The sequence below is a fragment of the Eubalaena glacialis genome, chromosome 5 (assembly GCF_028564815.1).
Source record: "Eubalaena glacialis isolate mEubGla1 chromosome 5, mEubGla1.1.hap2.+ XY, whole genome shotgun sequence".
NCBI lineage: Eukaryota > Metazoa > Chordata > Mammalia > Artiodactyla > Balaenidae > Eubalaena > Eubalaena glacialis.
The window spans coordinates 90,729,356-90,748,292 of record NC_083720.1 but is presented as its reverse complement, the minus strand read 5'-3'; the positions used below and the strand labels follow the sequence as shown (position 1 = coordinate 90,748,292).

The window sequence follows — 18,937 nt, the reverse complement described above, 5'->3', positions numbered from 1 at the left end:
AATAAAGACAAAAAGAAAATGCTACAGCATCCAAAAGAAAAGAATGATCACTTACAAAGCAATGAGAATTATACTGACAGTTCACTTTTATGGAAGTCAAAAATAATTGAAAATAGATTCTAAATGCTGGAAAAAAATAGCTTTCAACCTAAATTATACATCCAGAGAAACTACCTTTCAAGAATGAGGGTGAGAAAAACATTTTCAGGCAAACATAAATGAGAGAGTTTACCTCCCAAAGACGCTCACAGGAGAAAATTTCAAAAGTCTGGTAAACTAGTACTGTTTAAGGGAAATAATTCAGTCTAATGAAAAATATTCCAAAAAGGAAGGTCTAAAGTACAAAAAAAAAAGAAAACTTGTTTGTAATTCTAAAAGTATTGACCATGTCTAATTAATTGGATTGTAAAATTCAGGTAGCAATAAACTCTGGGTATTAACAGAATATGATATGGGAAGGAATATCAAACTTAAAGCATTCCTTAGCTCTTAGCATTATTCCGGAGAAGGGTAAAACTACTGACTAACTTTGGAACTTAAAAATGCATATTAAAATATGCAACATAATCACTAAAAGGTAAAGTATGTAACTTCCACCCTAACAGAAAAAATGTAGAAAGCAGAAAATAAGAAAAACAAAACTGTACCAACCTAAAAGAGGACAAAAAAAGGAGAATAAAAAAGAAAGAACATAAAGGTATACAAACAGAAAGCAAAAATGTGCTAAAGATGAATCAGAATCTATCACTCATCACCATCAATTTTAATGGATTAAATACTACATTTAAAAGTAAAGATTGTAAAAATGGATTTTTTAAAAAGTCCAACCATGGTTTATCTACAAACAGACACAAGATACAAGGTATATTGAAAATAACAGAATGAATACACATAAGGTACCACAGATTTATTAGTACAAAATAAATTAATCTTTAAGGCAAAAAGCATTACTAGAAACAAAGAGAATCACATAAAAATTCAATTCACTAAAAAGATAAACTATAAATGTAGATGTACTTAATAACATGGCTTTAAAACAAAGCAAATATTAGCAAAAAACAGACATAGTATAGAAAATCAATATAGTAAAAAATTGCTTCTTTTAAAGAAGACTAATGAAATTAACAAACCTCAGGCTAGATTGATCAAGAAAAATAAGAAGCACAAATCAATAATATTAAGATTTTAAAGGGAAAAATAACAGATTCAGATTACAAAAATGACCAATGATAATATTATAAACAACATGTCAATAAATTTTAAAATAGAAGAAAAAAGGGAAAATCTAGAAAAGTATAAGTTACTAAAATTGAAAAATAGAAATTCTGAATGTCTCATAGCCATTAAAACATTTTGATCACCAGTTTTACAGTTCCATACAGAAACCACCTGGCCCAGATAGTTTAACAACTTGTCTGATCATTCAAAGAAAAGGTAATTGACATGTTATACATAATAAAGAAACTATTATATTCTATTTCAGAGAATGGGATGGGAGTGGAATAGAAGCAGAAATACTCTCCAGCTCATCTTATAAGGATAGTATATTTCCGATACGAAAACCAGACAGGGACAGTATAAGAAAGGAAAAATGGAGGCCAATGTCACTCTTAAACAGAGATGCAAAAATCCTATACATACACACACACATATATATACATATATACACATATATATGTACATATACATATATAAGCAATATATATTATATTACATATTATATATATTAACAAACCGAGTTTAGTTGTGTGTAAGAAAGAAACTATATATCTGCCAGGTTTCAAGGTTGGTTCAACAGTATAAAATCTATTAATATAACTCACCAAGTCAACAGGTTAAAGAAGAAAACTCATATTTTTATTTCAATAGTTTATCTCAATAGTTTCAGAGAAAGCATTTGTCTTTGTCTTCATTAAGGACAGTTACCATATTAAAATCAGATGAAGAATAACAGTGGCTGAGTGGTAAACAGTTTATATTGCCCTCTCAGATGAAGAAAATATGATTTGAAACAACTTTTTCAGGTTTAAATGAGGTCTTCCAAAAGTATTACATTGAGGAGATGTGTCCACACAGGGTGATCTATGACTCCGCGAAGTCTTAAAGAACATGAGCTATGATTCCCACAAAACTATCTTGCTTTTGAAGCATTTAATATTTTCAAGCACCAAAAAAGAAAGTAGAAGGCAGTGATAACCATTATTATGAAGATTTACCTTGAGTTTATGTTCTTTCCTGTTTACAATCACAGCTGTGATTTGCTGGTCCATGAAAATGAGAATGGTGACCAACAAAGCAGGTATAGCAGCTGCAAGGTACACCCACCAGGGGTTTCCTCCAAATGGTGGAACAAACCAACCTCGGTTTAGACTTGTTGGCTTTAAGTAGAGAGAAAACATTTTTTAAAACAATATTAATACATACTACTTGGTGAAAAATCAGTGGGGGAGACACACTTTTATATTTGGAGAGCCAACATATTAAAAAATAGAAACAGTTTTACTGATAGTTTGGACAAAGATTATTCAGCAAGAACTTCCTAAAGGAGGTTATTTTTAAGGCAATGTTTTAAATGAAGGAAACTAAGGATATACGGTGATGGAAAAGAAGTAAATGCCAATTTGCACATTTAGGATGCTCCAAGATAAGAATCAGGATGGAAGAAAGTGATTTAAGTTTAAGGGGTAGCCATAAGAAAAACCCAAATGTAATATTCAGTAAGGAGGTAGGCAAGAAATTACAAAACAACCATGAATTTTGTTCATGGGTTTTAGCGATTATACAGAAGTTGTTTCTACTACTGCCAAATTGCAATCGTTTCATGATATAATACATAAAAAGCTACAAATATTTTACATGTTATAATTAAGCTTATTTAAATACCCTGATCTTTCTTATTTTCATATTTTCCTATTCTTTTCCTAATTTTAAACAATATCAATAAACTAAAACAGAATCCTAACTATGAATTATTTTCTCCACATTTACTATGAAGAAAGCTTCACTTCTCCTCTGAAGATATTTCTGTCTCACTTTGCTCATAACTCCATCACTGAATCTATTCACATTTTACTATCTTTACCAGGTTGTGAGCTTATAAGGAAAGGAACTTTGTCTTGCTCTTCAATGCATTTCAGATTCCCAGTATAGGGCTTGACTCAAAGCAAGCATTCAATAAATATTGACTTAACTAATGACTGAATAAATGAGCACTTACCTTTGCTAATAAATATATCATGGCAGAGAAAATGCAAAAAACATTTTGTTTGCTATAACATAGACATCCCTTCCTCATCAGGTAGTCATTAAGCTAAAACTGCAGTTCGTTTAATTTTTCTTAGCAAATATATGGTTCTCAGTGATGGAGAGAGAGGTTAGGAGAGTTCTAGAAAATAAGTGAAAGACTTGTGGTGAAAAATTAGATAGGGATATTTAAGAATGAATGAAATGTAAATTTTACCCATTAGGCTTGTACATACCCACAAGTTTATAAAATGAATAATTCCTATATCTTTGTAATAATTTAAATGCACATTATATATACACATGTGTGTATATGGCAGGTAGTTTGGTGGCAGGAAAAGAGCACTGAATTAGTAATGTAACCTTAGGTATTTTACTTAATTTTTATAAGCTTCAATCTCAACTTCATAAAATCAGGATGATGATAGTTACATTGCAACCTAGAATTATTATATGGATCAAGGTTATAAGTTGTTTGAAAATACTCTGGATATTTTTAAATACTCTAAAAATATAAAGCAGAGTTTATAATGTTACCATAAGGTATTTCCAATAAAAATCAATATAATGTGAACCTTGCATTTACTCCTAGTCAGGCATTTAATTTTAGTGAAAAAATAGACAAAATGTATATATGCACCTAGCAATTGACCATTTATAAAATAAAGAAATGGATAATTGTACAAAACTAACTCAAAGAGAAATATAACAAACTAGAATAGGCGAAAGGAAAGAAAACCAAAGAATTCCAGGAATGACCAAAAGACAAGTTCACCTACCTTGAACTCACTTGGCACAATCAGTTTTGGAGTATCCACACCTACCAGGGCATCTATTACACAAAAGATGAGAATGGACAAGATAATGGCAAAGTCACTGATCAGTTTTCTTGCCTGGGAAAATAAAAAAGAAACCAAGGACCATTAGGCACGGGATATATATATTTGCCTCTGTTTGAAGTGAATGAAGAATTCTATATTTGCTAACAGTTTACACTAACAGCTTCATTAACAAATTAAAGGAGCTGTCGTACTGCAGAGAGATTATTTTTAAAATTGCTTTTGCATCACTTTCTTACCTGGCCAGAAATAATCTAATTGCACAGAACAGGTCAGAGAGAGAGAGAGAGAGAGAGAGAGAGAGAGAGAGAGAGAGAGAGAGCGAGAGAGAGTGTGTGTGTGTGTGTGTGTGTGTGTGTGTGTGTGTGTGTGTGTGTGTAGGCAGGGGAGGGGAATCAAAGATAATATGTCCTTCAAGTACTGTACAAACACTCTTCCTGTATGCAATACAAAGGAGACCAGAATAAGAATGAAATCTCAAGGCATATTATAAAATCTGCACAAAAATACAGAATTCTGTTTATTATTTGGGAGGTAGCATTGTGCGTACAGAGCAAGATAAATTCCACGGGTAACCTGAAAACTCCAAGAACCAAGCAGGGAAAGTGTTTACAGTTCCAGTCTAATGAATGGGCTTAAGACCTCAGAGAAAAAAAAGCGATGGAAGCCAGAAATCTGATGGTTTCACTAACTTTGCCAAAGAAAATATTTTTCACTCTTGGCTAGTGCTTAAAATCTCCTGTATGTGGAGCATCTCTTTCTCCACCACTTCTTAAGTGTGGTCACCTAAACTTCCTAAGTACCTGCCTCTGGTCAGGACAAGGGCTGGGCTTTATGGGAGTGCATTAAACCCAAACCTTTCCCATGGAGTGGGTGCAGAATGGCCATTTCTGAGTCAGTAGCGAACATGGGACCATTTAGTTGGTTGGCGGTTCCTCTGCGGTGTCTGGTGGCACTGACAATGGCCTACGAGCATTACTATAGCACAGACAGCTGAGTTTCCCTGTAAGGTATATACACATGGTTGTGCATAATTTGATCATTCAACAAAAATTTACTTAGCACATTCAGCCCTCTGTATTCACGGCTTCTGCTTCCGTGAAAACGGAGGGCCAATTGCAAGTACCTAATACTTTGCTTGGCACTAGGGATACCACAGTAAACAAAACAGACACAATCCATGTCTTCATGAAGTTCATAGTCAAGTCATACATGAGGAAGCCTCCTCCTAAACGAAATCAGGATTTATTCAGCAGTGATCACGTAATCTCAGAGTAAGCCGTCAGCTTTCTGGTGCTGCTAGGTGAAGAGAGATCAGTGATGGGCTGAGTGGCTGCACAGTTCTCAGGACAGAGGGTCTTTGGAAAGAGTAGTAGGACTACTGCAATCAGGTGTTCAATAGAAACTGAAGTGGAGAATGGAATTACTTGGCGATGTGGGTGTGAAGGACATGGTAGTGCTCAATTCTTGACGGTGACCAGGTGTCAGGAGCCTTGGGTACTAAGTAGCAGCAGGATCAAAGATGGCCATTTGGCCAGAAGTTCGAGGACTGGTTTAGCTTTCTGGAGAAGTACACACAGAGGAGCAGAGAGCCAGCTATGGGACTTTTAGGGGCAATTTAACACCAAGCACAAATAGATGGCAGGGATCAATTTGGGGAAAACATATAGCACAGCAGTTAGAAGCACAGTTTCTATAGTCAGATTACCTGGGTTGGAACTCCAGTACCATTATTTCCTACTTGTAAATACTTATCCTTTCCTAGCTCTTATTACTCCAACTGCAAAATGTAGCCAAAATAATCCCTACAACTTCATCGTTCTGTCATAAGAATTACATAGGGTAAGCCATGAAAGTGCTTTTTAGCACAGCACCTGCAGCATCACAAACTCTCCTAATATACGTTAACTCAGGTTATTTCAAGTTCCACAAAGCCTCTTTGGCTGCAGAAACCATTGGAATAACTAAATAATCTACTGTCAGGCGGTCTCCGAAAGAAATCTTGAATTCCAAGAAACAAGAAATAAAAACCCAGTAATAATATGAAACTGCCACTCAGAGCTCATTATGGTTGGAAGTATCTGGAATCCCTGCAGAAAAAGGATGCTTCCCAGGGGCTCAATACGGGAGGAAACACCCATTTTCTTAAGTTTTGTGCAAGTAAATTTTCACACGGGCAGCTCAGGATGGTCTGGCAAGAGACGGTCATTGTGAAGCAGGCTCAGGAGTATATTAAGATGTTACAGCAGCCTCTCTGGTCCGGTAGGTCATGAATCAATGCAAGACCAGAGGTCACTGTCAAGGCAAAAAAGAAGTTCTCTCTTCTTTATCATCCTCCCAATCCTTACTCAGCAGATCCAACTTGTTGACAGCTCAGATATCCTACAAGTTGTTCTTTCTAAAGAGGGTAATGGTTATTAAAAAGGCAGTGCTCCTCCTTCCCCCCCCCCCCATAAACAGGAGAAGGGAAGTAGAGGGCAGCAAATGAATCCAATTGGCCGTTTCTTGGTAGAAATGCCCCTAGGGCCCACACCTCTGGCCCTTCTAGGGGACAGATCTGCCTGACCGGAATCACTACCAGGCACCGGGGAAATGCTGCTCCTTTACTTAGGAGAGGAGCCATTCTCAGCCTTCCATAAACTGAGCACTGAAGCCCTAAACCTGCTCTTTCAGTAGTTTTCCTCATTTTAATTAACGGCAGATTATTTTTTTCCTATTGCTTAGGCCCAAAACTTTGGACTATCCATGCAACTCTTCTCTTTCTCTCACATCCTACATCCAACAGGTCAGCAAACTACCTTCAAAACATATCCGGGATCCTGTCTCTTCTCATCACCTCCTTTGCTATTCCCACCCTTATCTAAACCACCACTTTATCGCATATGGTTCCTGCTTCCTGTCTCTATACTCACCAACCTGAGGACACTGCCAAGGTATCACCCAGAATAATCATGTTAAAATTTAGGTCAGATAATGTAGAAGGCAGAGTAATGCCCTTCTAAAGATGCCTAATTCCTGGAACCTGTGAATATGTAATGTTACTCGGCTAGGGAGAATCAGAGTTGCAGACAGAATTAAGGCTACTAATCAGATGACCTCGTGATTAGGGAAACCATCCAGGATTACTCCAGTAGGTCCAGTGTAATCACAAGAATCCCTGTAAGTGAAAGGGGAGGCAGGAGAATCTGTGTCAGAGTGATGCAGCGTGAGAAAGACTTGACTGGCCACTGCTGGCTTTGAAGATGGAGGAATAGGGCCAAGAGCCAAGGAATGTGGGCAGCCTCTAGAAGCTGGAAAAGGCAAGGAAAGACAGTCTCCCCCAGAGGCTTCAGAAAGAACACAGCCCTGCCAACACCTTGATTTTAGCCCGTTGAGATATATTTCAGACTTCTGATCTCCAGGTCTCAAGACAGTAAATGTGTTGTTTTAAGCCATCGTGTTTGGGGTAATTTGATACAGCAGCCACGGGAAACTAATATAAATAAACAGATAGTTTGGGCTCCCCTGGTGGCGCAGTGGTTAAGGACCTGCCTGCCAACGCAGGGGACACAGGTTCAAGCCCTGGTCTGGGAAGATCCCACATGCCACGGAGCAACTAAGCCCATGCACCACAACTACTGAGCCTGCGAGCCACAACTACTGAAGCTCACGCGCCTACAGCCCGTGCTCCGCAACAAGAGAAGTCACTGCAATCACAATGAGAAGCCCACGCACAGCAACGAAGAGTAGCCCCCGCTCGCCGCAACTAGAGAAAGCCCGCGTGCAGCAACGAAGACCCAATGCAGCCAAAAATAAATAAATTAAAAAAATAAATTAAAAGAATAAAATAAAATAAAAAGTTTATTTAAGTTTAGTTTCACAAATTTATATATATTTATATATAAATTTGGTAGAACCCCTTGGCAATGGCATTCTTGTCAAGTGTGGCACTATTATACTATAGGTATAACAGTAGCTAAAAAGTCAAATGCTAATAACTCAGGATTCCATTTCTTAAAATGTATGGGGAAAGAAAAGATACTCTATTAATAATGCTGCTTAACCTCATTAAAAATCACAGCTAGGGTGATATGTTCTGTACAGTACACTCACTTCTATTTCCCCTTCCTTCCCCTTAAATTGTACAATACGGTTCAGGTACATCAGAAATCACTCCTGGAGAGTGTTTATTGTAAGACATTCATTTCTAAGATAGTGGATCTGGTTTGAACTTCATAGTCAAGGAAATTGATTTTTCCCAGGCCACTTCTGTATTCAACTCTAAATCCTCTAATTAGCGAAGGCAGGTAGGGGTGCTATTTTAGCAAGCTCTTCAGGTCTTACTCTGTACTAAAATTAAACTTTAATTTGAACTGCCCAAAAAATGTCAAGCGCTGAGTATACAAGCTTACTAGATATACTCTAGGACCCAGGTACAGGAGCGTGGCGTCTGACTTTAAGGAAGTAAGAATCACTCTATTTGGGTCCTTCTCACATTTCCAAACACATTTAGCAAAAGAAACATGTATGAATTTCCTTTCATTTTTTAGTTTATTTTATCTTCCCTTTTCATCAAACTTGATCTCTTGCAAAAACTCCAAAACAGTACCCTTTTATGTGTCAATATATAAATAAAGAAATCAAATTAGAAACCCATAGTCCCTACTTCCCTACGAGCTATTACTGGTAATGATTAGAAGTGCCAAAGTTTTCATGAGAAAACTGTTCCCACTAGATTTCATGCCCAATCCTGTGGATTCAGAGGCCTCAACTTTAGCTTGGACAAACATCATAACTAATGGGTCCATCCAATCAAATGCTAAGTCTCTCTAGGCTCAAACTTCAATATCCTAGGAATATAAACTATCACAATCTAAATGAAACACAAGTTAACTCATATATATCAAGGACTAACTATAAAAAGTTTGCTGTTTCTTTTGGAGTGGTACACAGATGTGCTATGACATATAATAATTCCTACCTCCATTCATGAATGGGGAAAAGGAAAGTGTGTTTCAACTAAGATTCTTGTATACCAGAATGGTTTTGAGCTCTTTTATTTTTGTTTACCATTTTTTAATTATAAAATTGGAGAGGAGAAAAATATTTCTGTCCTCTGCAGAATTACAAAATATCTCAATCTAATAAAGAGCAACCAGCTTAAATATTTAAACTATCAAAGCAAAGAAGAAATTAAGTGGATGGGAAGGGAAATTCAAATAACCATCTAATAAATCTATTATACACATACTCTTCATGAAGGATGGTACTGTATTAGTTATTATGAGAGTCATAATCATTGAGACACCAACAGTGAGAAGCTAGTTAAGTTACAGGGGAAAAAAATGAATTGGGTTCCTCTGAAGCCCCAGAGGATATTTGGTTTTCACTTTGCGAGGACTGCAGCTGCTCCTAAATTAACTGGGGGAAAGGCTGTGCGCCTGCAAAGCAGTTCTCAGTGGATGGAGCTGTTATAAAGAGACAACTACAGCAGCAGGCACGCTGTGGGTTCTCAATAAATATTAATCCAGGATGTCAATTCCTTGCATGATCGCCATGCTTGGAAAATGCTAAACAACAGTGTAAAAACGCATTTATTCTAGATGAAAAAAAGTGCGTCAGACAAATATGTGTCTTTTGGCAGTCATGAAAAGGCACAAAATACTATGAAAATTTTAAAATTTGATCCGCCTCCCCCATAGCCAATGCTATACAGCACTCTAAAAGAAATAAGCATTACTATCAGTACAGCAATCATAATACACTGTATTTTGAATCAATAATACCCACTATAATTAGAATTCAATAAAAGGAAAGTCTGATTTAGACTCCAGGATTTTAATGCCATAAGCTCTAAAGTCAGAGAAATTCAGGGAACAAAGAAGGGAATTAGATTGGGCAATTTATCTAGGAGGGGCTTAGAGCTTGCCAGTGAAAGTCTACTAGAAAAAAAAAATTGTTTTTCCAAGCAGGGAACAGAGGGGAGTAGGCCTAATCAAGTGGCTCAGCAGGGAAGCTAAGGAGACTTTAGCAGTCATGGGCCTCTTCCTCTATTCTGCCTCAGACTGCGCAGTAGAACAAAAGACCCAAATGCGTGAGTGCCAGAAGCAAATGAGTAAATCACCTGGGAAATACTATGTCCCAATCTGGTCACTATATTCTAAGTTGAAACTGAAAATCTGGAGCTGACTCAGAGAAGGATGACCAGTAGAATAGGAGTCCAGAAATCACATCTCATACAAAATGATAGGAGGCCTAAAGAAGCTGTAGGGAGAAACTGCCTTCAAATATGTGAAATCTGTCATAGGAAAGAAAGACTAAACTTGTTCTGTGTAGCTTCGAGGGCAACGGCAGATCCCGAGGACGAGGCTGTGGAAAGGTAGATTTGTGTTTCTATCAGGAATGCCTTTGGAGATGTAAAGTTCCTGTTCTGGGAAGCATTCGAGCAGCCCAGAGATGAGTGCTTGTCAGAAATGAAGAGGCAACGTTGGACTAGATGGTATTCAAAGTCCTAATGCTAAAATTCAATGATTAAGACCCAATTGTCAAAATTTCTTGATCCTCTAATAGGGTCTTCTTGGATATATCCCCCCAAAAACCATTACAATAAAGGGCTTTAAAAGGAAGGTGGTTTTATAATTTACATTAAGGTACAAAATTTTAAATTTAAAAAGAACTGGTAAGTCATATGTATAAATGAGACAGTCTAGAAATGGAGCAGGAGATCATTTTGTGTTAATGGATAGATTTCAATGCTGGTGACTTTTCTATGGTGCTTCTGACCAACAAGGTACCACGGTCAAAATGACTTCTGTCCAAAGACTACCTCTATGCCGCCATTAAAACCTCTCACATAACATGGCAAAGGGACTTTGCAAACAAACAAAACTCTCAAAAACACTTTGGCCAAACAATGCTCCCAACCTTTTTTTTTCTTCGGGCTCAATTCAGGTTGACTGTATTTTTTGTTATATATCCACAAAAACTTAAGTATTTGTAATCTTTGTTGAATGTTGAACAGATTGGGTTGTGTTCAGAACCTAATATCCCTCTGTCATTCTTAAGAAAAAAATATGAAAGTGAGTTTTGAATTAAAAACAAATTTGACTTTAAAAATTATTTTCCTTGGTACAAAATAACACAAGAATTTGAAAATCTGATTCCCTTTCACTGACGGCAGTCATTTTCCAAATGAGCTTCAATGGCAGGATGTGGTCTGATGTTTCTGCAAGAACCAGCCAAATGTCACCCAGTATTATTAACACTAGGATGGGACAAAGAATACAGGCCCACTATTTCTTCCTCATATTTGGATACATTATTTGTTTTAATTTGATAGTTTTTACCATTCACCAAAAAAATTTCTGAGAGAAAAAGAAAACAGAGTAGGGATGTTACCTGATTCTTGTAAAGAGTTGTTTATAAACTAAACACATCCAACATTAATAGAATTGTCACAGGCCAAAATGCCAACTAAGAATCATGGTTCCAAAAGTACAGCTAATTGTAGAATCCTAAACTGTGTTTTGTATGGATAAAAACTAACGTTGTCACCTAACTAAAATGCTCATTGTGTTTTCACTGAAATTCCTGAAGCCCTACACTTTTTTCTCACCCATAAAGCCAGTTCCTCAAAGACCACCATCAATTTACTTAGGTCACATGAAGTCACCAAAGTGTGATCCTATAGTAGACAGTAAGCATGAATAGGACAGAAGGATCAAAATGAATCACCTCATTTAAAAACTCAAAAATCTAACTTATTCAACAAATACATATTAAGTTCCTACTATATTCCAGGCCCATGAATTACTTGTCTTTGTATCCTTACCATCCAGTGTTGTATCAAGCACACATTAGACTCAAAATAATTTTTTTCAATATTGAACGAATATACTAATTAACTATAGAATTTAGAATACTGTTATTTTTTTAAGAAGGATATCAAAGAACATTCTGCTCAAATGTCATCTCAATAAACCATAGACGTTGCCAAAGCTATTAACGGTACCTGGAACTTACTGATCTTCTCTATTTAAATGACAATAACAACCAGGAGGATATTAAAGAATCTTACCATTACATCAATTCATGGGAGTGTTAGAACTCTTACTTTTTCTAAGGGGAGGAAAAAGAGGAAATTAAGTAGATCCTTAAGAAAAACATGTTCATGCCAATTACATACATCAACCAGCCACACTGCATCTGACTATATTAAAGGATCAATAATTCTGCCTAATTCAGAGGCTCTGTAGCTTTATGAGTTCTACTAATCACAATCCTGCTCCATCTTTAAGCTGACTGCTTTCCTTTTGCCTCTACATATTGCAGTGATGGCATCTCTGCTCCATGAGCACCACCACTTGTTGGTAGGGGACTCTGGAAGAACATTTCCTGGTAAGACCCCAGGCCACCTGCCACAGAAGATCACAGATTATGCTGTGATGCTCCCTCAGGAAGTTTTGATGCCAAAACACTGGCGAAAGACTTGAGGCCGATGTAATAGAAGAGTAAATGTATGGGATAACAGACTAACGTGCCCCTCTAAAAGGGATGGGGAGCCCAAAGGGGGCAGTCAGTGGGGTACTGCTACTCCACCATGTTCCACTGAGCATTAGGGCTCCCTGGAAGTGCCTGATAGACAAATCAAATTCCTGATGGACAGGCTAGCAAAGGCAAACTGTTTCATCTTAAATGCTCACACTTATGGACTGCCAGTGGCTTCATGAGGGAGGGGAAGAGTGGATAACCAACCCTGGTCTAGGCAAAGGCAATGAGAGACTGAACTAGGGGAACCTAAGTGTACACATAAAGGAGAGCGATTATAGCAGGATAATTGAGGGGGCTGACGAGTTTAACTTGATAAAGAAAAACTTGGAAAGGTAAATACGATGGATATCATCTTTTATCATACCAGATCCATTTCTACTCTTTTCCACCAGGCTCTCTGCCTTGGGAGGCTGTGTGGTCTACAATAGGCTCACTTGCTTTCCAGATTCCAGAAGCATTCAGCCTGGGCAGGCCACGGGGGGAAGAGAGAGATCAGAGCATTGATTCCCATAGCTATATCCCTTTGAGGTTGCCTCAGACTGGCTAAACCCCTCAATCCAAAGTCATGGGGCCTTTCAGGAAAGCTCTCTCTACCATTTTGTCTTCCCCAGGTTCCAGCAACCACTCCTTTTCTACATCCTTTGAGTGAGGGATAGTAACAGTCCCACTGCTACCAGACACTACACTCTCCCTTGTGGTTTCCCTAAACCTGATCTCACCTTTGCAAATGATGCTTTCATTAAACCCCTCAGACTATCCTAATTTGAGTGTATAATTTGCTTCCTGCTGGGACTCTGACTGATACACCAAGTATGATTTTAAGATTTTGATCTTGGGTGGCTCTGAAGAGAGGTGATATTACTAGCTGAGGTAAGGAGTACCAGAAGATAAGGACATTCCACTGTGGAAAGACAACCCCATGTTTTGAATTTGCTACATGGCGATTGTGGATCATCCACAGAGAGAGGTTGGCAGCAGCTGCAAAAGCAGACCTGGCATAAAGATGGAGAAGATAATGAACTTCTGGGAATCTGTAAGTCCTGATCATTGCTATAAGCACAAGTTGAATACAGAGAACTTATTTTAGGAGATGGAATCAGAAAACTCTCTTTAAAATTATAGAATACTAGAGTTCAAAGGATGTTAACTGTCATCTAGCTGGGCTCTCCCTTTATGCGTGTGGACTAAAGTCCACAGTTAGCTATCAAAGGGCGCACTGTTAGTTAATGGCAGTGCTGGCACTAGCATCTATGGCTTCTGGGTTCCTACATCTGTGCTCTTTCCATAAATTGCAGCATTTATCTCTACTTGACTGGTTTCCACTAGTCAACAAGTATTGAGTACTAGCCTGCATCCAACCTGGTGCTAATTGATGTGAGGAGTAAAATAAAAGTATAACAGTTTCCCAGCAGTTTACAGTCTTCATCGACTAACAACTCATGCAAAAGTTTGGAAATGAGAGTGCAAGATAGCAATGACTGCATAAGTTAAAGGAGAATCAGACATTTTGTACGGCAAGGACACTGCCATCCAGTATTAGCATTTTGCAATTTTAGAGGTTTCATGCGAATTGTTGGTGTGAGTGAGGAAGCAGTAACAGTTAGGCTTGATTACTGTCACAGTAGTCAAGGACTATCTAACTTATCATGTTTAAGCAGATGTTTTAATTGTAGAATATAGTATACAAGTATAAGAATCTATAAACCTATGTGCTCCTACCTATAGAGACCATCCTTCTAAATGACAGTTTAAATGAAAAAATGTTTTGGCAAGTGAGAGGAAAAAAAGATGCTCTTATTATTAATGTATGTGTGTATGAATTTATGTATGTATTTTATTTAGCTATAAATGTGAAGTGAGTAGGGGAGATGACAGAGCGAAAGCCTACACACTTAAACATTACTCCTTAGAAATCATATATATTTTCTCCTGCCTGTTTATTTTATAATTTGGTGTAAACAATTGTAAACAATGCTGAGAACCTTCTCAATAGGAATTGTAATTAGAATGCTATCATTATTCTATTTTCACATATTCAACATTTTTCAACATTTCTCAATAGCATTTATCAATGTCTGAGAAATTACCTGCTTGGGCTCTTATAAGGGCAATTTCTTTAAGTCTAAAGAGCTATTATCAATTTGGGAATTACTGCTGGGAAAAAAAGGTGATGTCTACATAAACAGTTAAACTTCATCACTATTCATCTTAAGGTTGAAATTATTTTGCCAACTACGATTTACAAGTGCTTCACAAATTTTCTACTTTTCTACCTACTACTTTGCCTAAATAATATCAGACTTTGGCAAATGAAAGATATAAAAAGGGTGATGATTCCCAAAGTATGAGCCAAAAAAAAAAAAAGATGCCCCATGAATTAATAATTAAGAAGGAAAAACCTCAATAGAGAAGAAGAAATCATCCTCAAAGACCTCTACCCAGGAATCTGTTCTACACGTAATATACCACTGAAGAGGTGGATCAAGTAAGCACATTTCCCAGTGCGTGAACTGGTGTTACAGGCTCAAATGTCTTCAGGGACATGCACTTAATCTGAATGTGTGAAGTAGCCAAGTCTTAGACAATAGAGAGTTGTGAGGACAATAATTACCTGCAAAGGACAGGTTCCACCTAAGCCTCCAAGTGTGTATGTGTGCGCATGTGTGTGTTTACAAACTGTGAACTAAACAAAGAATGTCTGGGGGTTGAATTCTGCCTGTGGACCACCAGTTTGTGATGTCCATTTAAGGCAGATAAAGTTGAACACTTCTTCCTACATTTCACTTGGAGGAAATGTTTCATTCTTTGGGCCAGCTAGCTCGGGACATTTCATTACAGCTGTGGTCTGAATGTTGCAACCCTCCAAAATCCACATGTTGAAATTCTAACCCACAAGAAGATGATATTAGGAGGTGGGGCCTTAGGAAGAACATGAGGATGGAGCCTTCAGGAATGGCATTAGCGTTCCTGTAAAGGACACTCCGCAGAGCTCCCCAGCCCTTCTACCTCCTGAGGGCACAGTGAAAAGGTGCTGGCTAGGAACCAGGAAGAGGGCTCTCACCCAACCATGCTGGCACCTGATCTTGGACTTCCTGGCCTCCAGAGCTGTGAGAAACAAATTTCTGTTGTTTATAAGCCCTCCAGTCTGGTATTCTGTTATAGCCACCCAAACAGATTGAGACAATCATCAAACCTTCCCTTTATTTTCCATTTTAAAAGAAATATCAGAGAGTCAAAAAATTTCTTAGCTGAAAGTGAATACATTAATTGTCAGTTTCATTTCCCAGGAATTAAGAAAAGGAACTTTATCGACTGCATCTCATGTCTTCCAAAGTTCTCCTGCTCCTTCTACACAGAACACAGGAGGAGAGATTCATGAGATTTCAGCTGTAGAGAGCAGCTCATTGATAAAAATCAGGTATAATCAACATTACTAAGAAGTATTGACACCCTAAACAGTGAGAACTGAACTGTAAAGCAAAGGATTAGTTTTGTTCTGCAGGTAAAAACACAAAATGCCATTAACTAAATGTTGGTCTTATCTTGTAGTCTCTCAAGGAACCACAGTTTTGACTTTGAGCTCACCTAAGCATATTAATGGGAGACAGGATGTCTGCACAACTCAGCTCAATTATCTGTGTTTCCATAGTAGGGCATTCATCACTATGGGAAGGAAAGGTTGGCTCAGATGACACTCATATCTTACACCAGTACTTGTGTAACATAGCTCAAGTTTACTCCTACAGCCCATGATTCAACTACTCAATTACTCTCATGTGCAGCTGATGAACAAAGAGTTCTATGTCAAAATTCCTGATTAATATGAAAAGAGTTTTGGCTTAGGTACTTAAACACACTATGGATTTAGAAGGTCTTTTCTTAACTTGTGCGTTTTTATATAGAATACACCCCACTTTTTTCTTTCAGTACAGTTGGAATTACAACAGTCAGAATTTAGGATAGAATTATGTGAGCAAAATCCTTGGATGGTTTTTCAAAGCTAGACTACAATTATATTAAGAATATGTATGCACATAGACACAGACTGGAAAGCAATTTTTTAAATGCACAAAATTATATCGGAAAGGTTGAATTACAGGTGCCTTTTTCACTTTGTAAAGCTGTATTATTGTTAATACAGTGGGAATTCAATGAAAATTACTTAAAGCTCAGGTACTTACCGTGGTTGGAAAATAACGACTAGTTTTGAATTTTTTCAGAGCCATAGAAGAGGTGTAGGTGCCCAAGAAAAGGATGAAAGACATGAGAGTGATATCAGGAACAAAACCACAGTTGTTGCCCATGAGCTTTCCTCCATATTTCAAACACTCCTTCGTCGTCAGAAGTGCCCAGTCAAAGGTAGCATTATGGTGCTGAAGAAGAAAAACAGGAAAATTTTTCTAGGGAACACTGTGCCACAACAAAAGCAGCTTTTGTTACTTGATGGGCTATATACGGAATTAATGCTAAGAGTCTCTGTAAAACAGCCTGAGGGTAAACCATTGGAAGGTGACACCTGAGGAGGTGTTAATGGAATAACAGGTAAGGGGGGCCAGGAGGCTATCAATTATTGAAAATACAATGAGAATGATGCAATCCATTACCTGGTTTGTGCTACAACCCTACAATCAACCATCTGTTCAACAGAAACAAACCACAAAGTCTTTCTTTCCTGTGAACCTTCCTGAGAGTAAACCAAGACACAATAATATCTTAAGTCTCCAAACGTGAGACTCTCTGAAACACCTTTGTTGTTCAAAAAGTAATGACTTCTGATGGGACTTCCCTGGAGGTCCAGTGGTTGAGACTCCACGCTCCCAATGCAGAGGGCATGGATTCAACCCCTGGTTGGGGAACTAGGATCCCACAGGCTGCACTAAGCGGCCAAAAAAAAAGTACTGATTTCTGTAGTGCACAGATTCTTGTGCTTCAAGCTGATGGCCATAGAGTTAATGCTCTAAAGGTTATATTTGGTTAACTAATTTACCCAGCGCTTTCACAAATGAGCTATTTCTTTTCTAAATAACTATAGAGATTGGTGACTTCAGGAACTAAACTATAAAAATGTTGGAGATCTCTGCTTTTTTCAATTGCATAACCTAATAAAATACAGCTTTTCTTGTTGACTCCAGGTCAGTGTCAAGAGAATCCATTATTGGAGAGTGCTGTGATGGGCTGTGGAGTTGGGTATGGGATCTCTACCCCTGTGTTACATGGCCTCAAGCTCATAGGTCAATTTTCAAATTTTCTTCTGGCTCATGAACTGCTGTCATGTTGTCAGTGCTGTACTTCTTGACAGCATCTCACTCCTGTTTCTATTCACTGTTTCCAATATGCAAGAGAATCTTTTTGCTAGCATAGTGGATAAGGCCTGGGCACCTATCCTCCAGCAGCTGAGTTTTAGCTGCTATCAGCTCACAGCTGTCTCCTTCTCTAGAAAACTGCCTTTTGCTGCTTAAGAGCAGCCTCACCTGGAAGGTTATGCCCTCTTGCAGCCAGTTACTGACCAATGCTAATGGAGTGCTACTGTCTGAATATTTGGGCTCCACTAAAATTCATATGCTGAAACTTTATCCCCTATGTGATGGTATTTGGAGACAGGGCTTTGAGAGGTGATTAGGTCAAGAGGGTGGAGTCTTCATGAATGGGATTAGTGCCCTTACAAAAGAGACCCCAGAGTGCTCCTTGTTCCTTCTGTCACATGAGGACACAATGAGAAGACTGTCTAGAACCAGGAAGCAGACCTTCACCAGACACTGAATCTGCCGGTGCCGTGATGCTGGATTTTCTCTTAGGTGCGGGGCTAATGGGTATGTCATGTGCTAACAGAAGAGTAATTTGAGAATACCTTTCAAAGAAATATAGAAAGAAAAACTTTTCCTGTCCGTTGGAGGCAAGAGTTGTCCCTCACACCAAATGCATCATCAATATCCTTTACTATTCATGAATTCTCTTAATATAAGTCATCTAGTCATAAAAGAAGATCACACCCATAAAAGAAGAATCTCTGGCCAGAAAGAGTTCATATTTTTATAGAGCTCAAAAGGTAAAGTTCTTACATAAGTCAGGAAAAAAACCCAAAAAAACTCTAGATCTTTCCCTGAAATATTAGTTTCAACTTGTAAACAGCTGAATTGCACAATTACTCTTTTGTTAAAGTCTGTTTCTGAGAGGGGATTAATCACATCTCATTTTGTTTTTCAGATTTCTGCATATGGATATTTTTTGCACAATACCTTTAAAGTTTAGAGGTCATAACAGGTAACAGATTTCTTTGTTTTAAAACCAGCAAAAATTTACCATAATTTCACTTTAATTTCAGCACT

At 37.8% G+C, this 18,937-nt stretch overlaps 1 protein-coding gene across 2 annotated transcripts in view; it reads right to left on the bottom strand.

Moving 5' to 3' along the window:
• Positions 1–18,937, bottom strand: part of SLC4A4 (solute carrier family 4 member 4) — a 345,525-nt gene that overhangs the window by 32,567 nt on the left and 294,021 nt on the right. For both annotated transcript variants that reach the window (XM_061192359.1, XM_061192360.1), the window contains exons 16-18: positions 16,793–16,984; positions 4,023–4,136; positions 2,217–2,378 (exon numbers count right to left, since the gene is read on the bottom strand). In XM_061192359.1, the coding sequence (XP_061048342.1) occupies positions 2,217–2,378; positions 4,023–4,136; positions 16,793–16,984 (468 nt within the window). The remainder of the gene's footprint in view (positions 1–2,216; positions 2,379–4,022; positions 4,137–16,792; positions 16,985–18,937) is intronic.